General features: G+C 42.9%; 1 protein-coding gene and 1 non-coding gene across 3 annotated transcripts in view; one reads left to right on the forward strand and one right to left on the reverse strand.

Moving 5' to 3' along the window:
* Positions 1-508: 508 nt before the first annotated feature.
* Positions 509-615, forward strand: LOC112579771. The gene has a single exon (XR_003104105.3). It is a non-coding gene; the product is annotated as a U6 spliceosomal RNA (small nuclear RNA).
* A 3,254-nt stretch (positions 616-3,869) lies between these two features.
* OVCH2 (ovochymase 2) overlaps positions 3,870-24,456 on the reverse strand; it is a 91,787-nt gene continuing 71,200 nt past the window's right edge. Inside the window, exons 4-17 of one of the 2 annotated variants that reach the window (XM_044929472.2) lie at positions 23,731-23,903; positions 23,280-23,375; positions 22,897-23,048; positions 21,607-21,796; positions 20,454-20,477; positions 18,443-18,533; positions 17,668-17,792; positions 16,767-16,907; positions 16,262-16,392; positions 10,605-10,698; positions 9,748-9,879; positions 7,533-7,613; positions 4,139-4,189; positions 3,870-4,049 (exon numbers count right to left, since the gene is read on the reverse strand). In XM_044929472.2, coding sequence (XP_044785407.2) covers positions 3,934-4,049; positions 4,139-4,189; positions 7,533-7,613; positions 9,748-9,879; positions 10,605-10,698; positions 16,262-16,392; positions 16,767-16,907; positions 17,668-17,792; positions 18,443-18,533; positions 20,454-20,477; positions 21,607-21,796; positions 22,897-23,048; positions 23,280-23,375; positions 23,731-23,903 — 1,597 coding nt within the window. In that variant the 3' untranslated portion in view covers positions 3,870-3,933. Of the gene's footprint in view, positions 4,050-4,138; positions 4,190-7,532; positions 7,614-9,747; positions 9,880-10,330; positions 10,699-16,261; positions 16,393-16,766; positions 16,908-17,667; positions 17,793-18,442; positions 18,534-20,453; positions 20,478-21,606; positions 21,797-22,896; positions 23,049-23,279; positions 23,376-23,730; positions 23,904-24,456 lie in introns of those variants that run through there. The other variant, XM_045162937.1, reaches the window with a different exon arrangement.

A 24,456-nucleotide genomic window follows, 5' to 3' on the forward strand; every position in this document is an offset into this window, starting at 1 on the left:
AACAGCATGAAGTGAGGGCACCTGGTCACCATATGGGATGCTGTCAGACTGCCCCTTGTAAGTGCCCGCGTGGCTCCAGGCAGACAAGGGCGTCAGGGAGGGATTCCTAAATGACTGTAGCTTGTTCTTGCAGGGCGGGAAACAAGGGAAAGCTGGCCTGTGGCAGTAGAGGGTTCCCAGGAGAGGAAGAGGGCCTCAACTGTGAAGCCAGACATAGCTGACAAACTTGGAATTGGCTCTTAAATCCTGTTTCTCTCTTTATAAAGAGAAGGGAGACTCAGTCCAAACCCTGTACTCTGGGCCAGATACATCTATGAATGACCAACCTCTGGTCAATGCTGTGGGAGGCCCACGATCTGTGGGGCTGCGGCAGTCACAGTGACGCTGGTGGCCAGGCGGGCTGGAGAGAAGGGAGGCGCCAAGGTCTCTTACCTGAGGGGAAATCATGGATGCTTGCTTTCACCACCCAGGGAACTAGAAAGTGAGAAGAAAAGAAATCACAGATACGGTGCTTGCTTCGGCAGCACATATACTAAACCTGGAATGAAACAGAGAAGATTAGCATGGCTTCTGTGCAAGGCTGACACACAAATTTGTGAAGCGTTTCATATTTTTATGTAAAATAGATGACCAATGCAAGTCGGATACATGAAGCAGGGAATCCAAAGCCAATGCTCTGGGCCAACCCAGAGGGATAGGGTGGAGAGGGAGGTGGGAGGGGGGTTCAGAATGGGGGGACACAAGTGTACCCGTGGCTGACTCTTGTTGATGTAAGGCAAAAACCATCACAATATTGTAAAGTAATTATCCTCCAATTAAAATAATAATTAAAAAAATCACAGATATGGCCTCATTAAGAAAATATGGGGTTAGGGGACTTCCCTTTAGCCACCTCATGTGAAGAGTTGACTCACTGGAAAAGACTCTGATGCTGGGAGGGATTGGGGGCAGGAGGAGAAGGGGACAACAGAGGATGAGACGGCTGGATGGCATCACTGACTCCATGGACGTGAGTCTGAGTGAACTCCGGGAGTTGGTGATGGACAGGGAGGCCTGGCGTGCTATGATTCATGGGGTTGCAAAGAGTGGGACACGACTGAGTGACTGAACTGAACTGAACTGAACTGGTGGTTCAATGGCTCAGAAACCATGCTCCCAATGCAGGGAGCCCGGGTTTACTCCCTGGTCAAGGAACTAGATCTCACGTGCCACGACTGAGTTCACGTGCCACAACTAAGACCCAGCATAGTGAAATAAATATATACATATTTAAAAAATCTGGGGTTGGGAGGTGGCTCTCCAAGGAGCCCTAGAATCAGAGGGAAAGCAAGGCCACCATCTTGACCACTGCAGTAAAGGCAGCAGCCAGTCCTTCCAGAAGCCCAGCGAGGCTCTAGAGACTGCTCTCTTCTCTATGTATATAGATGATCCTAGGGCTCAGGAACATGAAGCAGTCTGTTTGACATCATTTGATGAGTTAAGAGCTCTAACAGGAGCATAATCAAGACTTGCAGCTTCATTCTAATGGTTATAGCTATGCATGTTCATCATCTGCAGGAAATAACTCAGAGCCACGGTCTCAAGGCCCTGGTTAGCCTGCCTGTCTGGGTCAGCTGAAGAGACTCAAGAGGGTGCAACCAGAGGAAATAGGTTGATTACCAAACTAACAGTTTTCTGAAATAAAAATAAAATTTCTATAAAATGACAAGATACTAGGCTAGTCTAATTTTTTTTAAGATTTTGAAAATATCCAAAATTGGGAAAGTAGAAAATATCACAAGGTATTATGGGGAAATATTTTGTACAACACAAAGCAATTAGTAGGAAAATTTGAGTGTTATAGCTGTTACTAGATGATAAATGATCAAAATTGAGTGAAGGTGACATTTTTAAACCTAAAAACTAGTAACCAGGAAAGAAATTGAGAAAGTTACTGTTGACATCTTCAAGGAGTAGATGGCTAGTATATTTAATCACATGACATCATTATTTATTATTCTCCAGTTGTAAGTTTATGCAAAGCATAGAGCAAGAAGGAAAGCTCTAAGAGAAAGTTGCTAAAAGAGTAGATCTTAAAAGTTTTCATCACAAGGAACAACAATTGCAACTATGCGAGGTGGTGGAAATTGACCACACTTACTGCAGAGATCATTTTGCAAAAATACAAATATCAAACCATTATATGGTACACCTGAAACTAATATGTTACATGTCGATTATACCTCAGTTAAATCAAAGGAGTGTTCTCCAGTTCTTTTCACAAAGAATGGTGATACCAAAATCTGACAAAGGCAGATGATAGAAAAGTATAGCCAGTGGTTCTCAAAAGTTTCAGACTCAGGTCACCTTTACACTTTGAAAAATATCACTGAAAATCCTAAAGAGCTTTTGTTTATGGAAGTAATATTTATCAATAGTTAACATGTTAGAAATTAAAGCAGAAATTGTTTAAATTATGCCTTTTTTAAGATAACCACAATAGAACTATTAGGTATTAACATAAATAACATGTATTCAAATAACCAAATCTTCCAAAACAAAAAAAAATATACATTAAACTGGCATTGTTTCCCATTTCTTCAAAACTGTTTAATGTCTGGCTAAACAGAAGACAGATGGAACTTCCTATCTGCTTTTTACATGCAGTCTGTTGAGATATCACACGTTATGTAGTCTCTAGAAAACTCTATGACACATTCCTGAGAGAATGGGAGTGAAAGGGGATAATATGTCTTAACATTACTATGAAAGTGTTAGGTCCTCAGTCATGTCTGACTCTTTGTGAAGCCATGGACTGTAGCCTTCCAGGCTCCTCTGTCCATGGAATTCTCCAGGCAAAGATACTGAAGTGGGTAGCCATTGCCTTCTCCAGGGGATCTTCCCAACCCAGGGATTGAACACGGGTCTCCTGCACTGCAGGCAGATTATTTACCATCTGAGCCACCAGGGAATGCTGGGAAAGGTTGAGGGCAGGAGGAGAAGAGGGTGACAAAGGATGAGATGGTTGGATGGCATTACTGACTCAGTGGACATAAGTTTGAGCAAACTCCAGGAGACAGTGCATTACAGGGACGCCTGGCATGCTGCAGTTTACAGGGTGGCAAAGAGCTGGACACAACTTAGCAACTGAACAGCAATTACTATGAATAGCATTTTGACCTTGCAGACCCCCTAAAAGGATCTTGGAGATCCCCATCGGTCTCCAGACCACATTTTGAGAACCTCCACTGTAAGTCAATTTCAATTATGAAGTTGATGCAAAAATCTGAATGAAACATCAGTAACAGAGCCCAACAGTACATTGAAAGATGAATGTATCATGTCCAAGTGGGATTCAGAACTGTAGGAACATTATGTCTGCCAGGCTCCTCCGTCCATGGGATTCTCCAGGCAAGAATACTGGAGTGGGTTGCCATTTCCTTCTTCAGGAGAACTTCCAGATCCAGGGATCAAACCCAAGTCTCCTGCTTTGCAGGCCAGCTCTTTACCATATGAGCCACCAGGGAAGCCCTTAGGAAATCTATTAACATAGATTTAATATACTAATAAGTCAAAGGAGAGAATCACTTAGTCATTACAATAGATGCTAAAAGTATTTCAAAAAATTCAATATTCATTTCTGGTCTAAAGATCTTAGGAAGAGAGGTATAATAAAATATATCTCCAAAAACCAGCCTCCTGTTTAGTTTAAATATACTAGAAGCATATTTTAGTGTGAAATAGTGTGAAGGGGCAGAAATTTCCCAAGCACTTGGGAACTCAAGTTCTGTTGGGGAAGCAGATTGCCTGTGATGGTGGTGAATGGGAAAGCAGCAGCAGACCCTAGTGGATGTCAGAGATGGTAGCTGAAAAATTAATGATCAGTCAAGTTAAACCACGCACTTCCACCATGCTCCATTCCCCAGGTGTACTTACGTATTGGTGAAGCAACGATCAAGGGTGACTACCTGGTCTTCCCAGCAATGCTCGGTGGCAATCTGCACACTGACCTGCTATGGCCAAGAACTGACCATGGCCTCCTGCCTCCCACAGTCTGGTTGGGAAGGGACCTGGAAAGGGGGAGAGAGAGTGGTGCTGCAAAGCCCACCTGGAAGGGGGCCAGCGAGACACAACTTAGCTACCCATGAAACCTCCTCACCATCAAATCCAGGTCTGAGCATCTCCCTTGGACTGGGAACTCTAATGATACCTGGAAATAATGAGAAATGCTTATTGAATTCTAGAAGTTATATATATATATATATACAAACACATACACACACACACACACACACACACGTATAACTTATATATAACTAGAAATGATGTTTTACCCAAGAGTAAAATATCAAGCTCACTCTTGCCTGTTTTTTTTGGTACCACTTATCAAGTCTCCAAATACTTTAGATCCTATATTCACAATATATCTTGAATCCATCTTTTGTCTTTGGGCTTGGATCTTCAACATTGCTCACCTGGACTACTCTCCCTGGGGTTAATCTTTCCCTGTCCTCTCACTCCCAAATTAACCATCGAAGAGTGCTTGTTTTGATTATATCACTCCCCTGATTATAACAATCCAAGGTTCCCCACAGTGTATGGAATAAATTTCACATCCTATTTTTCTTCATCAAATAGCCCCAAACAGCAGTGTCCTAATTTTCTCAGAAGTTATTTCTTGTATTTTCTGGTATTCAGGATTTTCTTGTATTGTGGTTTTTGGTGCACATTTCCCAATTTGTTGTCAACTTTACAGCAACCCACTCCAGTACTCTTGCCTGGAAAATCCCATAGATGGAGGAGCCTGGTAGGCTATAGTCCATGGCGTCATAAAGAGTCGGACACGACTGAGTGACTTCACTTTCTTTCACTTTGTCAACTTTATTAAAGTAACATCCACACAGAAAAATACTCAAATAATAAAACACTTTAAATGAATTTCTAAGAAGTACAGCTGGAACCCAGATCAAGATTTAGGCTATTAGAATCTCTAAGGACACTTCAGGAGTCCAGTCCAGTCACTATGCCTCCAAAGCATAACTGCCATCCTGACATCTAACACCATCTATTAGTTTTGAATGCTTTTAGTTTTACATAGCAACCCACTGCAGTACTCTTGCCTGGAAAATCCCATGGGCAGAGGAGCCTGGTAGGCTGCAGTCCATGGGGTTGCTAGGAGTCGGACACGACTGAGCGACTTCACTTTCACTTTTGTGCACTGGAGAAGGAAATGGCAAATCACTCCAGTGTTCTTGCCTGGAGAATCCCAGGGACCGGGCAGCCTGGTGGGCTGCCGTCTATGGGGTCGCATAGGGTCGGACACGACTGAAGCAACTTAGCAGCAGCAACTCTATTCCTTGGCATAGGAAATGGCAACCCACTCCACTGTGCTTGCTGGAAAACTCCATGGACAGAGGAGCCTGGTAGACTATAGTTCATGGGGTTGCAAAGAGTCGGGTATGAATGAGCACACAAGCACTCTCTCTCTGTACCTATAACTTTCATTATTAGGATATAAATCCCTTTACGATATCTAGGTTAGTACCTATGTAGTTCTCTGTACCTATCTCCCCCCCGCCCTGGGCTCTGGTACAGAGATTTATCTGAAGAGGACACCAAATCAGGGCACCGTATCAAGACAACGTGACAGAATGTCAGCAGTTGAGGAATATATACAGGAGTTCATTGTATTATTCTTCCATCTGTTCTGTAGATTTGGAAATTTTCAAAATAAAAGTGAAAGACAAAATAGCTTATTGGACGACTTATGCAATCCAGTTTAGGTGTGCTATTTAAAACAGGACACATGTAAACTCTTTATCTTATCCTTTGTAAGTTTTTGTGTATTTGTATAAGGGAAGAAACCCCTAAATGTAGGTGGGAGTTCAGTGAGAGGGAATCAGGAAAGCCTCCCTTACTGGAGCTATTTGTGGATTATTTACTTTTATTCATCAAATATTTATTTGGCATTTCCTGTGTCCTGAGCACTGTGATAGGTGCTGGGAATAAAATGATGAATAAAATCTAGCGGAGAGTAGTAATGAGACTCCTTGGCAGATATCCTGTGTAGTTCAGGCTGAGAGAAGACTTTGTTGACTATATCTCCCCCTGGTGGCCAAGAGCAGGAACCGCTGCAGACACACCACAAAGAGGTTCCACCCGGGGTTTCTATGACTCATGCCAGTCCAAGAAGCCAAAAAACAAAACCCAGAAAATTCAGACTGCTTCTATCCCTCCTCACTAAAAGAAATACTCACATACCACACTCTGTTTTTCTGTGCTCCATGTGTCAGATAATTTTAAAAATTTTAGTTAAAAATAAGGTGATTTTTCTTTAGACAAAATATCAAAATGGCAATTGGAAAGTTCCCTTACCCTCAGCCTCTACTGCCCCCTCATCACTTTTCCCACAGGGACCTGGATGCCACACGTGGGTGTCAGTGATGTTACAGAGGAAACAAGGAAAAGAGAAAGCCCAGCTTCTCAATGCTTACCTGCATACAGACATAGCAGTTCACTCACTCTCTTTGCAGCGGATGGATCTTGTAAGTCAGATCAGATCTGGCCAACTATTTACCCAACCCTACTGAATGAATCACTTGGATTGGGAATTTGATTCTGTGATTTCAGTGCTGCTTTGAGCAAAGGGACAGTGACCGCATCCCATCCAGCTCTGTGTGACGGCTTTTTTGATGTGGCAGCTTGGCCAGGCTACAGCCTCCAGTTATTCAATAAAACATTAGTCTAGATGTTGCTATGAAGGGATTTTGCAGATGTAATTAAAGTCCCTAATCAGTTGACTTTAGGTAAGGAAGACTGTCTTGGATTGTCTGAGTGGGCCTGACATCATTAGTTGGAAAGGCCTTAACACAGAAGGCTCCCCAAAAGAGAGAAGAAACTCAGCTTGTGGAGAATGGCCTCAGCCCACATCTGTGAAATTCCAGCGTCCTGTGATCTTCCCTTTCTGCCTGCCTGCCTTATAAGTAGACTTGCTTAGTCAGCCCCCAAATCCTGTAAGCCAGTTCCTGGCGAATTAACTTGCTAGATCTACCATAATAAAATATCACAGACAGGGTGACTTAGATAAAAATTTATTGCGTCACAGTTCTGGAGCCTAGAGGTCTGAGATGAAGGTGTTGGGAAGGTTGAGTCCTTCTGAGGATGAAGATGATAATGATGGATAGCCTGCTCCAGGCCTCTCCTCTAGCTTCTGGCATTTTGCTGGCCATCTTCAGCATCCTTTGGTTCGTAAAAGACGCATCACTCCAGTCTCTGCCTTCATGTCCACATGGCCTTCTCCATATGTGCAAGTCTCTCTCTCCAAATTACCCCTTTAATAAGGATATCAGTCATATTGGATTAGGGCCCATACTAATGATATCATTTTAACTTGATTGCCTCTGTAAACACACTGTCTCCAAATAAGGTCATGAAACGTGTCCTTAGATACTGGATATGAGAATTCCAATATTATCTTTTGGGGGTTCTTGGTTGAACCCTGGACTAATACACTGCATGCGCTTCTCATGGTCATGTTCTCCAAAATAGCTTACCAGAATCACTGGATTCTTCAGGTGGTGCATTCCATGTCTCCAGAAACACGGATTCATTCTCTAATCCAGAGATGTTAAAATCTGGGTATAAGCATAATACAATTGCTCAGATCATGCAAACAAGGTCAGCGTTTAGGATTTATCAGAAAATTATTATTGTTAGAATTCTGGGGGCATCTCGTCAGTTGGATTTTATGGGTATTTGAACTGGAAAGTGGAGTGTTTTAACTATAACCTGGGTTTGCCATAAGCAGCTATTTATCACTTAAAAGAATGAACATCTTGAGAAGCCAGTAACTAGCTTTCTAGGATTTGGACAGAGTGCTCATGGGTGAGAGAGCTTGGAAGGAAGCTGAATCTTCTGGTGTCCAGGGACCAGGGGTCAGTGACAATACTCCATGTCTCTGAGCCTCCCTCGTGTGTCACACACCCTGGCTTCTGACCAACCATATCTTGTCTGATTTAATCCTTACTACATTCTCACCATGTGTTTATTACTCTCCCATAATAAGACTGAGGAGGACGAATCTTAGGGGACACTTAGGTCACACAGCTAGTAAGGAAAGGCCAACATTCAGACATACAGTTGATCTTCATTCTTTGTAGATTCCGAATTTTCAAATTCACCTACTTGCTAACATTGATTTGTTAATTCAAAACCAATCCTCCTGGTACTTTCAGTCATTCATGGACATGTGCAGAGCGTGAAAAACTTGAGTTATTTGTAGCACGTGTCCTGGCTGAGGTCTCAGCCACACTCCGTTGTCTTATTTCAGCTCTCGCAGTGTAAACAAGTGTGCTTTCATGGTTCTGCTAGCACCACTTTCTGTTTTGTCTTGCTTTTTGTATTTCTGTACTTTTATTTTTTCATTTTCAGGCATGCTGCTGTTTCTATCACCTTAATTATTTACTTTTTAAAAATGTTTTACTTATTTTTAAATGAATTTTTATTGCATTATAGTTGCTTTACAGTGTTGTACTAGTTTCTGCTGTACAGCAAAGTGAATCGGCTATCTATATCTATCTATAATATATATACATACACATATATGTGAGAGTTGGACTATGAAGAAAACTGAGCACCGAAGAATTGACACTTTTGAACTGTGGTGTTGGAGAAGACTCTTGAGAGTCCCTTGGACAGCAAGGAGATCCAACCAATCCATCCTAAAGGAAATCAGTCCTGAATATGCATTGGAAGGACTGATGTTGAAGGTGAAACTCCAATACTTTGGCCACCTGATGCGAAGAGCTGACTCATTGGAAAAGACCCTGATGCTGGGAAAGATTGAAGGCAGGAGCAGAAAGGGATGACAGAGGATGAGATGGTTGGATGGCATCACCAACTCAATGGACATGAGTTTGAGTAAACTCCAGGAGTTGGTGATGGACAGGGAGGCCTGGCGTGCTGCAGTTCATGGGGTCACAAATAGTCGGACACAACTGAGTGACTGAACTGAACTGAACACATATATATTTCTTCTTTTTTGGATTTCCTTTCTGTTTAGGTCATCACAGAGCATTGAGTAGAGTTCCCTGTGCTACACAGTAGGTTCTCAATTAGTTATCTAGTTTATTCATAGTATCAATGGTGTGTATATGTCAATCCCAATCTCCCAATTCATCCCACCCCATCCCCCTTTCCTTCTTGGTATTCATACATCTGTTTTCTCCATCTATGTCACTATTTCTGCTTTGCAAATAAGATAATCTGTACCATTCTCTAGATTCCCCTTATATACATTAATATATGATATTTGTTTTTCTCTTTCTGACTTGCTTCACTCTTTGATAGTCACTAGTACGCGTCTCTGCATTTTTGTGCTTTTTTTTGGTGGTTGAAATGGCCCTAAACATAGTGCTCCAGTGCCATCTAGTGTTCCTAAGTGCAAAAAGGCTGGGTCATGCCTTACAGAGAAAATATCTGTGATGGATAAGCTTTGTTCAGGCACAGGTTACAGTGGTATTGGCGGTGAGTGAGTTCAGTGTTAATGAATCAGCAATGTACATTAAATAAGGTGACCTGAAACAGAAATACAAACAAAACCAGAGGCTGATAGGAATCTAGCTCCTCCGCATTACCCCAGGAGCAGTGGTTCAGGGTTCACAGATTCGGTGAATAAAGAGTTGACTGTACCCAGGCCGAGCTCTAAAGCTTGCTCTATTTACCACATCAGGAGGATGAGACTCGGAGTTGGTACCTCCGTCCTCTTACCTGTTTCATGAATGAAGGACACTGTAGCCTGGAAGCCTCTGAAGGTCGTGTTTTCATTGGACTGGAAGCTGATGGACATTACCCTGGTGATGCTTACCACGGGGGTGGGGACAACAAAGCCACACAGCCGAACTGCTTCAAGCCCAGCCCAGCCACGACAGGGTCAAGGGCCCAGCAAACAGACATGGCAGTGGATAGAAGAAAAAAGATTGTCCTTCAGGTAACTGTTAAGAAATAAACTTTTCCGGTGGATGTCACAATTCATCTTCAAATTGGAAAAGGCAGACTGCTTCTTTGTACTACATATTTAACCCTGCTAACATTTCAATTCTGTTTACCTCCCAAATACCCTCATTGGGAATGCCACTAAGAGAACAGATTCCAGCCACAGGGCTTATTTCAATGGCACTTTCCCCTCTGACCCCTAGTCTACGTGGGCCTTCCATTCAAATGGTTCTCTGATTTTCTTTGAAGCTCTCCCCACCCTCGTCCCATGCCTGCCCCCACAACTGGGGAGAAGGAAGACAGGTGATGAGAGCACAGGGAAGGATGGAGATGATGCAGGGAAAGGAACACTGAGCCACATCCCATTTATTCCCTAAAAGGATTCCCAAGAAGGACCAGATCCAGATGCAAACTGGAGGCTCCCAGGGAACACAAGCCTATTTCTTTGTTTGTTTTTTAAAATGTATTTATTTTTTAATTGAAGGATAATTGCTTTCCAGAATTTTGTTGTTTTATGTCACACCTCAACATGAATCAGCCACAGGTATGCATATATCCCCTCCCTTTTGAACCTCCCTCCCATCCCCTCCCCATCCCACCCCTCTAGATTGATACGGAGCCTCTGCACAAACCTATTTCTTTCTTCCTTTCTACATCCCTGTGCACGCTCACATAGTCGGAAGTGCAGTCTCCATTTTCGTCTATGTTTAGGTCCTGAAATGAAAGCTGAGAAGGCTCCACTTTACATTTAGAGCTGACAATATGAATACATTAACTGATTTTGATCAAGCAGAAGAATTTCAGTTGTTCAGCTTGCTCTGGAGCAAGATGAGAAAGGTAACGGGCATTCGTGAATGAGTTATAGTACTTAGGAAAAGATGCTAAACCACAGGCTCCCAAACCTCTCGAAACATGTAAGCACCCCACTATGGGCCAAAAGTGTGGGAAAACGCGCAAATATTTGAGCTCCCCAGCTGCCTCCTTAGAGGAGCAAAGAAACTTCAAAGAACAATGTTCAAGCAATCTGATATCCCTAACCAATTGAGTTTAAAGAGAGGAGCAGTGGGAGATAGAAATGATGGGGTAGCAGTCTAGATTTTATACACGCATGTGATGGGGATTCAATGGATCCTAAACACTCGGCAAAAGACACAGAGGCCTGTATGTCTGGGACAAAAATGGAACCAAATGATGATTCATGGTCACCAAACATGGGATCAAGGAGACATGTCAGAAATAGGATTCACTCAAACATTTCTTAAATCCTTCCTGGAATTCTTTCTGGAAACAGATACTTTCAGTTACTCTGACCATTCTGTCTTATGGAAAGAGGTTTTAAAAAAGGAGGAAAATTACATAAATCTTTTTTAAACCAGAAATTTCCCACACAGGGGATCTATAATCCCTATAATAAATAACTTAAAGAAAGTTAAAAATATTTTTTAAAGTGAGGGGGTTGCAGAGGCCGAGATGGTTAGATAGCATCACTGACTCAGTGAACACGAGTCTGAGCAAACTCCAGGAGATAGTGAAGGACAGGGAAGATTGCTGTGCTGCAGTCCATGGAGCTGCAAAAAGTTGGACATGACTTAGCGACTGAGCAATAACAACAAAGCTGTTTTGTTTAATATCAATAATATTTAAAATTTAGAATTTAAAATGTTCAAAGTTGGTGAACAGAACATGCAGAGCAATAAAACTTATGATGAATAATAAAAATAGACTCTTTTCCCTTTGAGTCAAATGGTGTGCACATAGTCATGACCTGTCACACCAGCTTACAAATAACTGTCTCAAATGGGTCCTGCAGGGCGATGCTGCCGCTGGCGGATGTGAGCGCAGCTTTTCACTGACGCAGCACTCAGCGTACTGGCTGCACAGGTGGTTTTGAATCACTTCTAGCTCTTGTACGTTTAGACTCTCAACTAAATTTTGTCTTCTTCCTCTTTTTGGAAATATGCTCACACTTAATCTTTTCTCCTTGGTCACTATAAGGTGGTGGTGGTCTAGTCACTAAGTCGTGTCTGACTCTTGCGACCCTATGGACTGTAGCCTGCCAGGCTCCTCTGTCCAGGGGATTCTCCAGGCAAGAATACTGGAGTGGGTTGCCATGCCCTTCTCCAGGGGATCTTCCCAACCCAGGGATCAAACCCGGGTCTCCTGCATTGTAGGCAGATTCTTTACCAACTGAGCTACGAGGGAAGCCCTGCCACTATATAGCTTCCCTTAATCCCACTGCTTCTTGAACTGTCTGCCTGACTCCGCTTGGGTTTCAGGAACTTTTGGGAAGACAACAGCTACATTTGCCGTACTTCCTCTGTGTCTTTTCACATTTAAAACCTGTGTGATCTCGTTGTACTACTGACATCTGACCTCACCTGACCTTTCAGATGCCACCACCTCCACCTCCTTTCAATTGTCCATCTCAATTATTCTACCTTCTTTATGAGGGGTGATGTGGGGACTGGATAATGCGCTTGGTCCTCCTTATGTTTTAAAAAAGTTCTGTCTTTTTACTTTGTTAACATTTAAAAGCACGTTTGAAAAGAACAAAAGGTTTCAGAGCTGTACAATGGTTTCTCTGTGGAAGGAAGAGAGAAAAGAGGGAAGGAGATCAAGATGTATCAAGAGAAGAGGTGGTGGAGGGAGGGAGAGGAAGGGGAGCCAAGGAAGGGAGGAGTCCTCCTTCTCTTCAAATTCTAACTTTGTGTGGGAAATTCAAGCTATTGGCCATACCTCCTTGTTTTGTTTTTTGTTTTAAAATCTCTCTTCTCTGGACTGTCATAACACTGCACCAATTTGGTTTTTCCTAGGTCAGATCTTTTTCTTTCAGCCGCAAATATACAAGCACTTCAAGGTCTTGTTCACCCTTGCTGCTTCCCCATTGTTTTATAATCTACTTTGTCTCCTTCATATACTTTCTTGCTTTCAATAACTAAAGAGAAAATGTTCTAAGTAAATGCTAATTCCACCCTTCCCCTGACTGCAGTACCATCTACCTGAAGGCATGTCTGCAGACAGCATACCAGTGTTAATTGAACAAGCATGCAAACAGAAGGCCGAAACACCGCCGCCGAAGGCTGAATACTTTCTGTATCCTGACATTTAAAGCCCTCCACGCTTTGATCTCAGCCTCGCCTTCTGTCACCCCTCCTGCGACACATTATGCTAGTCCCTGAACCTGTTCTGCACTGCACTTTTGTTATCTACATCCCACAGCGTGTTTGGTAACAGTTTAATTAATAAGGAAGAAATGCTTATTTCTTGAAAGGACTAGACATTGATGGAACAAGTTAACCTGGTACAAAGGTAAAGGCAGCTTTTCAACAAAAAGTAAAGTGCACAGTTGCCTCTGCAACTCAAAAACAACAAAAAGTAAAGTGCACAGTTGGACAAAATGGCAAAAAGTAAAGAACACAGTTGCCTCTGATCTCAAAAATGAAAGAATGATCTCTGTTCGTTTCCAAGACAAACCATTCAATATCACAGTAATCCAAGTCTAGGCCCCAACCAGTAACGCTGAAGAAGCTGAAGTTGAACGGTTCTATGAAGACCTACACGACCTTTTAGAACTAACACCCAAAAAAGATGTCCTTCTCATTATAGGGGACTGGAATGCAAAAGTAGGAACTCAAGAGATACCTGGAGTAACAGGCAAATTTGGCCTTGGAGTACAAAATGAAGCAGGGCAAAGGCTAACAGGGTTTTGCCAAGAGAACACATTGGCCATGGCAAACACCCTCTTCCAAAAATGCAAGAGAAGACTCTACACATGGACATCACCAGATGGCCAACACCAAAATCTGATTGATTATATTCTTTGCAGCCAAAGATGGAGAAGCCCTATACAGTCAGCAAAAATAAGACCAGGAGCTGACTGTGGCTCAGATCATGAACTCCTTATTGCAAAATTCAGATTTAAATTGAAGAAAGTGGGGAAAACCACTAGACCATTTAGGTATGACCTAAATCAAATCCCTTATGATTTTTACAGTGGAAGTGACAAATAGATGCAAGGGATTAGATCTGATAGAGTGCCTGAAGAACTATGGATGGAGCTTTGTGACATTGTACAGGAGACAAGGATCAAGATCATCTCCAAGAAAAAGAAAAGAAAAAGGCAAAATTGTTGTCTGAGGAGGCCTTACAAATAGCTGTGAAAAGAAGAGAAGCGAAAGGCAAAGGAGAAAAGGAAAAAAATACCCATTTGAATGCAGAGTTCTAAAGAATAGCAAGGAGAGATAAGAAAGCCTTCCTCAGTGATCAATGCAAAGAAATAGAGGTAAACAATAGAATGGGAAAGATTAGAGATCTCTTCAAGAAAATTAGAGATACCAAGGGAAGATTTCATGCAAAGATGGGCACAATAAAGGACAGAAATGGTATGGACCTAACAAAAGCAGAAGATATTAAGAAGAGGTGGCAAGAATACACAGAAGAACTATACAAAAAAAATCTTTATGACCCAGATAGCCACAATGGTGTGATCACTGACCTAGAGCCAGTCATCCTGGAATGTGAAGTCAAGTGGGCCTTAGGAAGTATCACTACGAACAAAGCTAGTGGAGGTGATGGAATTCCAGTTGAGCTATTTCAAATCTAAAAGATGATGCTGTGAAAGTGATGCACTCAATAAACCAGAAAAATTTGGAAAACTCAGCAGTGGCCACAGGACTGGAAAAGGTCAGTTTTCATTCCAACCCCAAAGAAAAGTAATGCCAAAGAATGCTCAAACTATCACACAATTGCACTCATCTCACACGCTAGTAAAGTAATGCTCAAAATTCTCCAAGCCAGGCTTCAACAATACATGAACCGTGAACTTCCAGATGTTCAAGCTGGATTTAGGAAAGGCAGAGGAACCAGAGATCAAAGTGCCAACATCTGTTGCCTCATCAAAAAAGCAAGAGAGTTCCAGAAAAACATCTATTTATGCTTTATCGACTATGCCCAAGCCTTTGCCTGTGTGGATCACAACAAACTGGAAATTTCTTGAAGAGATGGCAATACCAGACCACTTGACCTGCCTCCTGAGAAATCTGTATGCCGGTCAAGAAGCAACAGTTAGAACTGGACATGGAACAACAGACTGGTTCCAAATAGGGAAAGGAGTACGTCAAGGCTGTATTTTGTCACCCTGCTTATTTAAAATTTTTGCAAAGTACATCATGGGAAATGCTGGGCTGCATGAAGCACAAGCTGGAATCAAGATTGCCACAAGAAATATCAGTAACCTCAGATATGCAGATGATACCATGCTTATGGAAGAAAGCGAAGAACTAAAGAGCCTCTTAATGAAAGTGAAAGAGGGGAGTGAAAAAGTTGGCTTAAAACTCAACATTCAAAAAGACAAAAAAGAAAGAAAGAAAAAAGAGAAAGAAACAACAACAACAACAAAACTCAACATTCAGAAAACTAAGATCATGGCATCCGGTCCCATCACTTCATGGTAAATAGATGGAGAAACAATGGAAACAGTGAGAAACTATTTTTGGGGGGCTCCAAAATCACTGCAGATGGTGACTGCAGCCATGAAATTAAAAGATGCATGCTCCTTGGAAGAAAAGCTATGACCAACCTAGATAGCATATTAAAAAGGGGAGACATTACTTTGCCAACAAAGGTCCGTCTAGTCAAAGCTATGGTTTTTCCAGTAGTCATGTATGGATGTGCGAGTTGGACTATAAAGAAAGTTGAGCAGCGAAGAATTGATGCTTTTGAACTGTGGTGTTGGAGAAGACTCTTGAGAGACCCTTGGACTGCAAGCAGACCCAATGAGTCAATCCTAATGGAAATCAGTCCTGAATATTCTTTGGAAGGACTGATGCTGAAGCTGAAACTTCAATACTCTGGTCACCTGATGTGAAGAACTGACTCATTTGAAAAGACCCTAATGATGGGAAAGATTGAAGGCCAGAGGAGAAGGGGGTGACAGAGGACGAGATGATTAGGTGGCATCACCGACTGTCTGGACATGAGTTTGAGTCAGCTCCGGGAGTTGGTGATGGACAGGGAAGCAGCTGTGCTGCAGTTTATGAGGTCGCAGAGTCCAACACGAGTGAGCGAGTGAACTGAACTGAAAGCGCACAGTTGCCATCTAGTGGCAAGTGCGGGTAGTTGCAGGACAGAATACACCGGGCTGATATCAAGTATTTATCAAGAGATTTGTGTGCCAGGTGCTAGGTTCTAGGTACAAGGAATACAGCAGCAAATGCATCAGATAAAAGCCTCTGCCCTCATGGTGTCCATGTAAGCGATTCTGTGGAGATCCACAGCCAAGTAAGGGTACCTTAACTAGATAATGTTTGGGGGCTTGAAAGACCCAGTTGCAGCTGGCCATGTTGCTGTAGTCTTCAGGATAGTGAGGACTCTGTATGAGGCCTTCTTCAAACAGGATCGTTAAGGAGTCGCAGCCAGAATCTGCAATACAAAGGAGAAGGTCCAAGCAGTGGCATCACCGTGGACAGAGGGGACCTCTTTGTTCTCACCCTTGTGTCCCCCATGAAAGATGCCTGAACTGAGTCTTCAGGCAGAGCCATCAAGAAGGGGGAGGTCTGTGCACTGGTTCTGGAGAAGTCATCAAGCTCTCTTGGCTCATGTGGGTGGGCAACAAGCATGCATTTGCAAGACTGCACGAAGAGCCTCTGTACCCCGTGTCTCACTGACCTTGGGCTCTTCTTTGCTGTGGAGCTCAGTGGGCCTTGGGTGGTTCCCCTACCCATCATCTAATTCCTATGGGGCCTCAACTTCTGCAAAAGGTCAGCATAGTGTATGATAGGAGTAAACAGTTTTACCAGGAAGGTAGTTTGGTTTAACAGCTTTATAGGTGAGATTGAACCCAACGGCATAATCTGTGTTATCAGAGATGAAGCTCAGCCTTATAGCATTGGAGCCAACAAGAACTGATGAAGCCAGTCTCTCTCCACAGAATTTCGCTGCAACATAAGAAAGAAGAGTCTTTGCTCAGAGCCTAGAAAACAGCACCCATTAAAAGACTTACAGGTTCCTGAACATTCATGACAGGGCAGGTTTGTCTGAATCAGGGCTTTTCAACCTTGGCACTACTGATGTTCTGAACTGGAACGTTCTGTGTGTTCAGGCTGTTCTGCACATTGTAGGATGTTTTGCAGCATCCTGGCTGCAAAACTGTTTTGCAACATTCTCTCTAGTTGTGACCGCCAAAAATTGCTCCTGAGACATTGTTAAAGGTCTCCTGGGGGAAAGCGGGGACAGGCCATACCATCTCCAGTTTAGAACCACAGGAATGCGCCTCCATTTCTGTTTCTTACATAAGTAACTTTTGTCCCCTACTTGTGGTTATCTGTTGCTGTCTTCCTTCTGAGCTGGATGATGCAGGTAAAGGTTATTTTCACGCTCAGGAGAGCAGCATTCTGCCCGAGAGGCCCTGAGAGGCACAGCTGTAGATCTGCATTTTACTCCCGTTGGGTACCAGGTCTGGCAAATGAGTCTAGGAAGCCTGGTTCCATGGGAAGCAAAGGCAGTAAGTGAAATGCACTGTGGCCTTCCAGCCCTCACACAGGCTCAGATTGCGTTCCTTTGCACCATCAATTCTAAGTCTCAACAGTGGAGACAGGAAGTGTGCTGTTTATAAATGCCTTGGGGCTAGACATATTATAACCAGGCCCCGTTAAGTAATAGCATAGTGTGCATTTGACAATGTGAAAATCCACTCACCAATAAGTGTGTCTTCTAAAGAATGTATCGACAGGTAATTATGGTCACAAGACTCTGCATCAAAGTGAGAAAAACTGAGGAGCACATGCATTCCCTCTGGTACCAACAGGGTCCAGGCACACTGTCTGCAGGTAGACACATTGAGAGGGTGTTATTTTCCGGTAGAAAGTGGCTGTCACAGTCCAATGAGTGGGGCAGAGTCAAACTGGAGGTGAAACAAAGGAATGGATAAAGAAGATACGGTACATATTTATGATGGAATATTACTCAGCCATTGAAAAGAATGAAAAAATGCCATTTGCAGCAACATGGATGGACCCAGAGACTGTCATACTGAGTGAAGTCAGAGAAGAATATTGTATGACATCCCTTATATGTGGAATCTAAAAAGAAATGATACAAATGAACTTATTTACAAAACAGATTCACAGACTTAGAGAACAAACTTATGGTTGCTGGGTGGTGGGGGGAGAATGGGGGAGAGGGATAGTTAGGGAGTTTGGGATGGACATGTACACACTGCTACATTTAAAATGAATAACCAACAAGGTCTTATTATATAAGCACAGGGAACTCTGTTCTATGTTATGTGGCAGCCTAGATGAGAAGGGAGTTTGGGGGAGAATGGATACATGTATACGTATGGCTGAGTCCCTTTGCTGTCCACCTGAAATGATCACAACATTAGTAATCGGCTATATTCCGATATAAAACAAGTTAAAAAAAAATACGGGAGGTGGGAGTTGGGGCAGGGGTGGCAGCGGGGGCTACTCACTGCTTGCTCTCATAATATAGGAAGGGGCTTTCTGGGAAGTGCAGCTCCCCCTCCGATGCTCTGACCACGCGGTCCTGCTCACTGCAAGTGGCTGGGAGGGAAAGCCATGAGAATTAGGACTAACAGTGATGGCTAGCCACAGCAGCCCTCTCCCTCCAGAATACAAGCAGACATGGGGACCCCTTGACTCTTCTTCATGCACGCTTCCTTTCTCCATGAAATCTTTTCCTGTCTTGGCTTCTGTGACGCTTTATTCTTTTTTGTTCCTTGTAGATCTTGCGTAACTTTGAGATTCTATGATTTCTTCTCCTTTACTCTTCTTTCTCTGACCCCAGTAATCCACCCTGCAGATGAAGGTATTTCCTAGGTTTTGTTCTCTGAGTTTTCATTTCTCTCTACATGAGCCTTCTGACCTAGTTCATTCACACTCTCAGTTTTAATTATTATCTCTACCTAAACTTCTGATTTTTCAACCCCCTCATAGGTCTCTTCCTCTTAAACTTAACATGCTACAAATAGAATTCCTTTGGGCCTGCAAAACTGCTTCCACTTCTGATTTGAATACTTTTTGTGTTCTTAGCTTTTCATGCTCAGAGATTTGGTGTCATCCTCCACTCCTTTTTTCTCACCATCCTTAACTTTAGTGACTATCCAGTCCTAGTTCATCCTATTTCTATGCCCTCCTTTTCATTCTCTGGCCATTGCCCTAAATCAAGCCTTATTTTCTTATCTCTTGAACTAATGCATAATCTCATAATTCTACTATGCATTATTTCTCCTCCAGTTTATTCCCTATGTACAGTTCTTACAGCAATTCAGTATAGCTCTAATCTATTTATCTATTAGTCAACTCCTATTACTCAATAAAATCTAAATTTTTTTGACTGCTGTTCAAAGTTTCCATAATTTGGTCTCAAGTTATATGTTTAATCTTCTTTCTCATAAAACCCCTCACATATCCTACACTTTAGCTGCTTTGACTTACTGGGTCTCTGCTGCTGCTGCTAAGTCGCTTCAGTCGTGTCTGACTCTGTGCGACCCCATAGACGGCAGCCCACCAGGCTCCCCCGACCCTGAGATTCTCCAGGCTAGAACACTGGAGTGGGTTGCCATTTCCTTCTCCAATGCATGAAAGTGAAAAGTGAAAGTGAAGTCACTCAGTTGTGTCTGACTCTTAGTGACCCCATGGACTGCAGCCCACCAGGCTCCTCTGTCCATGGGATTTTCCAGGCAAGATTACACCCTAAATTTTCCTGTCTTCATCTTTTAGTATCCGTCTTCTGATAATAATGATTCCTTGAGCTGGAATATTTTTATTTACCTGTATCCCATCCCCACCTGACAAAATTTTATTCATCCTTTATTCTCTAAGGTTCAGGTTAAAAGATATCTGTGCTCCAAAGCCTCCCTTGTCTTTTTGCCTTTTTCCACCTAGAAGCAGCCATTCTTTCCACTGAGCTCTCAGGGTACTCTTTTCCCACTTTGCTCTTTGGAGTTGGTTCCACAGGCTCATAGAACTGCTGAGCTAAAGATGCCTTTGAGACCATCTGGTCCAAACTGCTTCCTTTTCAGATAAGGAGACTCAGGTTCAGAGGTAGAAAGGAGCTTGCCCCAAATCAGAGTGAATTCACTGAAGACTTGCAATGTAACCCTGGGGTGAGTTCCCTGTGCTTTCTGAACAAGCTGAGCTCAGAAACCTGACCACTATCCACTTCACCTCCTCCCTCATGTCTGAGATCCAAATTGAGAATTTGACAACTGTTTGTTGAATTGAGCTGGAGCTCTGGATTGACAAGAAGTGAACTGGGAGGGAATGTGGGGCTCCTGCTGATGAGGGTGTGCCCTCACTGGCTGGGGATGAATGACCAAGTGCTCTAAGTGGTGTTTTTATGCATAGTGAGTATGGAGAACTCTTGCAGAGGAAGACTTTTGATTATAAAGGGAACTGATATTCAGAAATAGTAGAGATTAATTCATGCTCCCAGAAGAGCAGGCGATGAAAAATACCCACCTCTGGAGCTCTTTCTCTGCTTCCCTGGGAAAGAAAAAGAAAGATGGGATTCAAGGTTTGTGGTATCTTGAACAATATTTCAAGAAGTTAGCATCTCCCTGGCCCAAAAGTGCAGAGGTTTTTAAGTCAGTTTGCAACTAATGAAAATATAATCTGTGGAGAGAACAGAAGGGATAAATTGACAAAGCAGCAGAGGAGCCTTTGTGTTTTAAGAAAATGGTTCACTCTCTAAGTGTGTTCATTGGCTTGGGGATTACGCAAAGCAAGAAGAGGTCATCTGGGCTACTCTTCTAATTTTTATGACGAGAGAGGCTAGAGACGGAAATAATGTACCCACAATCACAAAAGAGTTGCTGAGGTAGCTACGACTTGAACTGAGGACTCAAATACCTGCGAATGTTCCATAAACGTGAACACAATCACAAGTTTTTCCTGAACTAGTTTGAATTAACCCCTTTGGGAAGAACTATAAGTCCTATCGAGGTTGGAAGCCACCAGTTAAGTTGGATTTGGAGGCAAAAAAATGAAGTTTCAATTAACTCATTGGTCAGTCTAGTAGAAGGATGTATATAGACCTTGGCCTTTTCAGATTTACCGTACCTGGCTCTAGGTCAGGCCTTCTCAGCCACAGCATTATTAACATTTGGGGCTGAATCCTTCTTTGCTGGGTGGGAGTGGGGGTGCTCTCCTGTGCCTTGTAGGATACTTAGCAGCATCCATGGCCCCCTACCCACTAGACGCCAGTGGTTCCTCTCTCTCCTGTTGTGACAACCAAAAATGTCTCCAGTCACTGTCCCCTGAAGGGGCAAAACTCCCCCTGGTTGATAACCACTGATCCATGCTACAGCTTGCTGAATCTTGCTAGCACAGTAAGTGAGAAGTAAGTGGTGGAAACATATCACCAGCTGAGACAGTTTCAATTAAATGCAAATTTGACAAAGTCTAGGATGGATGTACTCATGTTTCATTGAATAGCTGTATGCTGTGCGAATCATAGTTTGTCCTTTTTTTGGTCTCAGTAAATACCACAATCCTTATGTGAGACACTCAGAATGAAAGCAGAGTCTGTCTGCTCAATGGTCTTGACTTGCCTAGACTCTGCTGATATTCTCTCCTTCCCTAGCTTCTTGACCTTATGTTTTGGCTTGATTACCAATTCGGATGTGTTTGTGGATCCACGAAAGCACTTTAGTAAGATCTGTGAAGATCCCAGGGGATCCTTGATCATCTTTCTGCAGATTGTTTTTCCAGCCTCGACCACAGCCCAAACCCCAGGAAGTCACACCAGCCATAGTCCAAGTCCCTTTCTTATTCCGGCACATGAGGGAACCTCCTGAGTCTCCCTGTAGGGAGAAGAGATCTCTGTTACCATCTCTGTTACCATCGTTGTCAGTGTCTATGTCCCACAAAGATGCTAGACAAAGGTCAATAAATTGATCAATGAATTTCTTCGCTTCTAATACTTTGGACTCAAGGACCTGAGAGAACAGGCAAGTACAATTCACACTCGCTCCTGAAATACCACTGGAGTCCACCAAATCCACCTCCTTCTTCCCCTCTCCTGTCTCATCAGACATCACATTGTTTCCCTCTCCTGTCTCATCCTACAGACTCAGAGAAGTTTTGTCCAGTAGTCATATTGACCTTAGTTCCTGGTCGGCAGGAGGGACGGAGAGAAAGAAAAGCTCCCATTATACACAAACTGGAAATCTCTAAGTAGGAAGGAGCCACCTGTCCTTCAGGCTGGAGAACTCTGAGTTCATTGTTGGCATCATCTTCAATGTTTGGTCTTTTGGAAAGAGCACAAGACCTCCTCTGAAATCACAGTCCTTGCTAAAAACAGGTTGTTTAAACTATCCCTTTAATTTTGTCTTTTCAAATCAGTTATTTATTGGTAATAAATAACCAAGAGACATCACTGACAGTCATCAAAAAGTTTAGAAACTAGGTATTTGATAACATACACACATTGGAAATATCATTATGATGTCACTAATAATTAAGAATACTTTTGATATTTTAAACAGATTTATACTCTTTCTGGAGCCTGAAGCTTTTTCTTTTTTTGAACTTTTTATCTTGTATTGAGGTATGAAAGTGAAAGTCACTCAGTCATGTCTGACTCTTTGGACCCCATGGACTATACAGTGACTAGTCCATGGAATTCTCCAGGCCAGAGTACTGGAGTGGGTAGCCTTTCCCTTCTCCAGGGAATCTTTCCAACCCAGGGATCAAACCCAGGTCGCTGATTAAACATGCTGTGATAATTTCAGGTGAACAGTGAAGGAAATTGTCCCTTTATTTTGACTTGACCTCCCTTCTCACTCCTGATCCTTCTTCCCAGAGTCTAGTCTTTCCTATAGCCTTATTTCAGCCTCTTATCTGATGACAAATCTGAGGGAAGCCCTGTCTGGGACCTGTCAGCCCGACCACTCCCACCTACCTGACATGCATCTCTTCCTCCATCTGGGAAGCCTGTGCAGAGAAAGGTCCGCCCACTGATGGGTTTCTCTAGGGTCAACAGAGCTGTAATACACTCATCCTGGGTCAAAATGGGTAGGTTCACTTCCTGCAAGACTTGCGGAGAGATGCCATCTAGAAAACACAGAACCCCAGCAAGGTATTCTTTCACCTCCCTGCATTGAAGATGCCCCATTCAGGCTTGTGTCTTTTGGAAAGATTTGAATTTTTAAGTACAATATGGCATTCTCTATTTTTAAAAATGTTTACACACGGTCTTTTACAAATAGGTTAAAAATTCTATTTTCTGATTACCTACCAGAAAGTTCTGATATCAGATTAAGAGCAGAACACGGAAGTTCTTACTTTCATTCAAGCGGCCCCAGCCTGCGGTTGTACAAATAAATCCAGGCTTAAATCGTTCCCCTGGCTCTGGAAGACACATGGGCCCCACAAACTGATCTGAAGAAAAAGAGCAAGGCAGGGCTCGTTTCATTCATGGGGGAGAGACACCACAAGTCACTCACCAATGGGCATCTAGGTGGATCCCCCAAGGCCTTGTGATGTCTCTGGCACCTCCAGGGGTCTCTTATCAAAGACAGACAGACTCTTTCTTGACTCCACTTAATTGTATCTCTAAAGTCACAAGCAAAATGAGTTTCAGGTAGGGGAACCCCACCTCGATTTTCTGTCTCAAAGTCCATGATCCAGAAATCTTGGGCACATGCTACATAATTTATACTTTAGGAACTGTGCTGTGTTCCTAAGTTCTGGAGAACATGGGATGGACAATTCAGAGTAAACTTTGAATGTTTACCAAAACGGAAAGCTCCAGCCATCTTCAAAAGAGCGATATCATAATCCATTGGTTTCTTGGTAGAGAAGTGTGGGTGTATGATGATGGTTTCAATGGTGAGGGTTTGCTCTCCTGGCTCCACATATCTCAAGTCATATTCACCAGCAGTAACATTGAAAGTTGATACAGTATTTCTGTGAGGAGGAAAGAGTAAAAGGGATGGATTTCACTGAAGCTGAGTACAGTGGTAATGGTTGACAAACTGACCTCTTCAAAATGAGATGGATGGAGAAGGCATGTGTGCAGCTACTCAACAGAAAAATGATTCCAAATGCAGAGGTTCCCAGTGTGAGTGGGGGGCTAGTGAAAGTGGCCTCATGGGGAACTAATAATAAGATAAACTGAATACTTTGCAATGTTATTTGTTAAGCATCCAGGGGTTTGTGTATACACTGTAATTCAGAGATCTAAAGCTACCCCAGATGGTTGATTTGGTCTCTCTCTTTTTTTTAAATATAAATTTATTTATTTTAATTGGAGGCTAATTACTTTACAATATTGTAGTGATTTTGCCATACATTGACATGAATCCACCATGGGTGTACATGTGTTCCCCATCCTGAACCCCTCTCCCACCTCCCTCCCCATCCCATCCCTCTGGGTCATCCCAGTGCACCAGCCCCGAGCACCCTGTCTTATGCATTGAACCTGGACTGGCGATTCGTTTCACATATGACAATATACATG

The sequence above is a fragment of the Bubalus bubalis genome, chromosome 16 (genome assembly GCF_019923935.1).
Source record: "Bubalus bubalis isolate 160015118507 breed Murrah chromosome 16, NDDB_SH_1, whole genome shotgun sequence".
Classification (NCBI taxonomy): domain Eukaryota; kingdom Metazoa; phylum Chordata; class Mammalia; order Artiodactyla; family Bovidae; genus Bubalus; species Bubalus bubalis.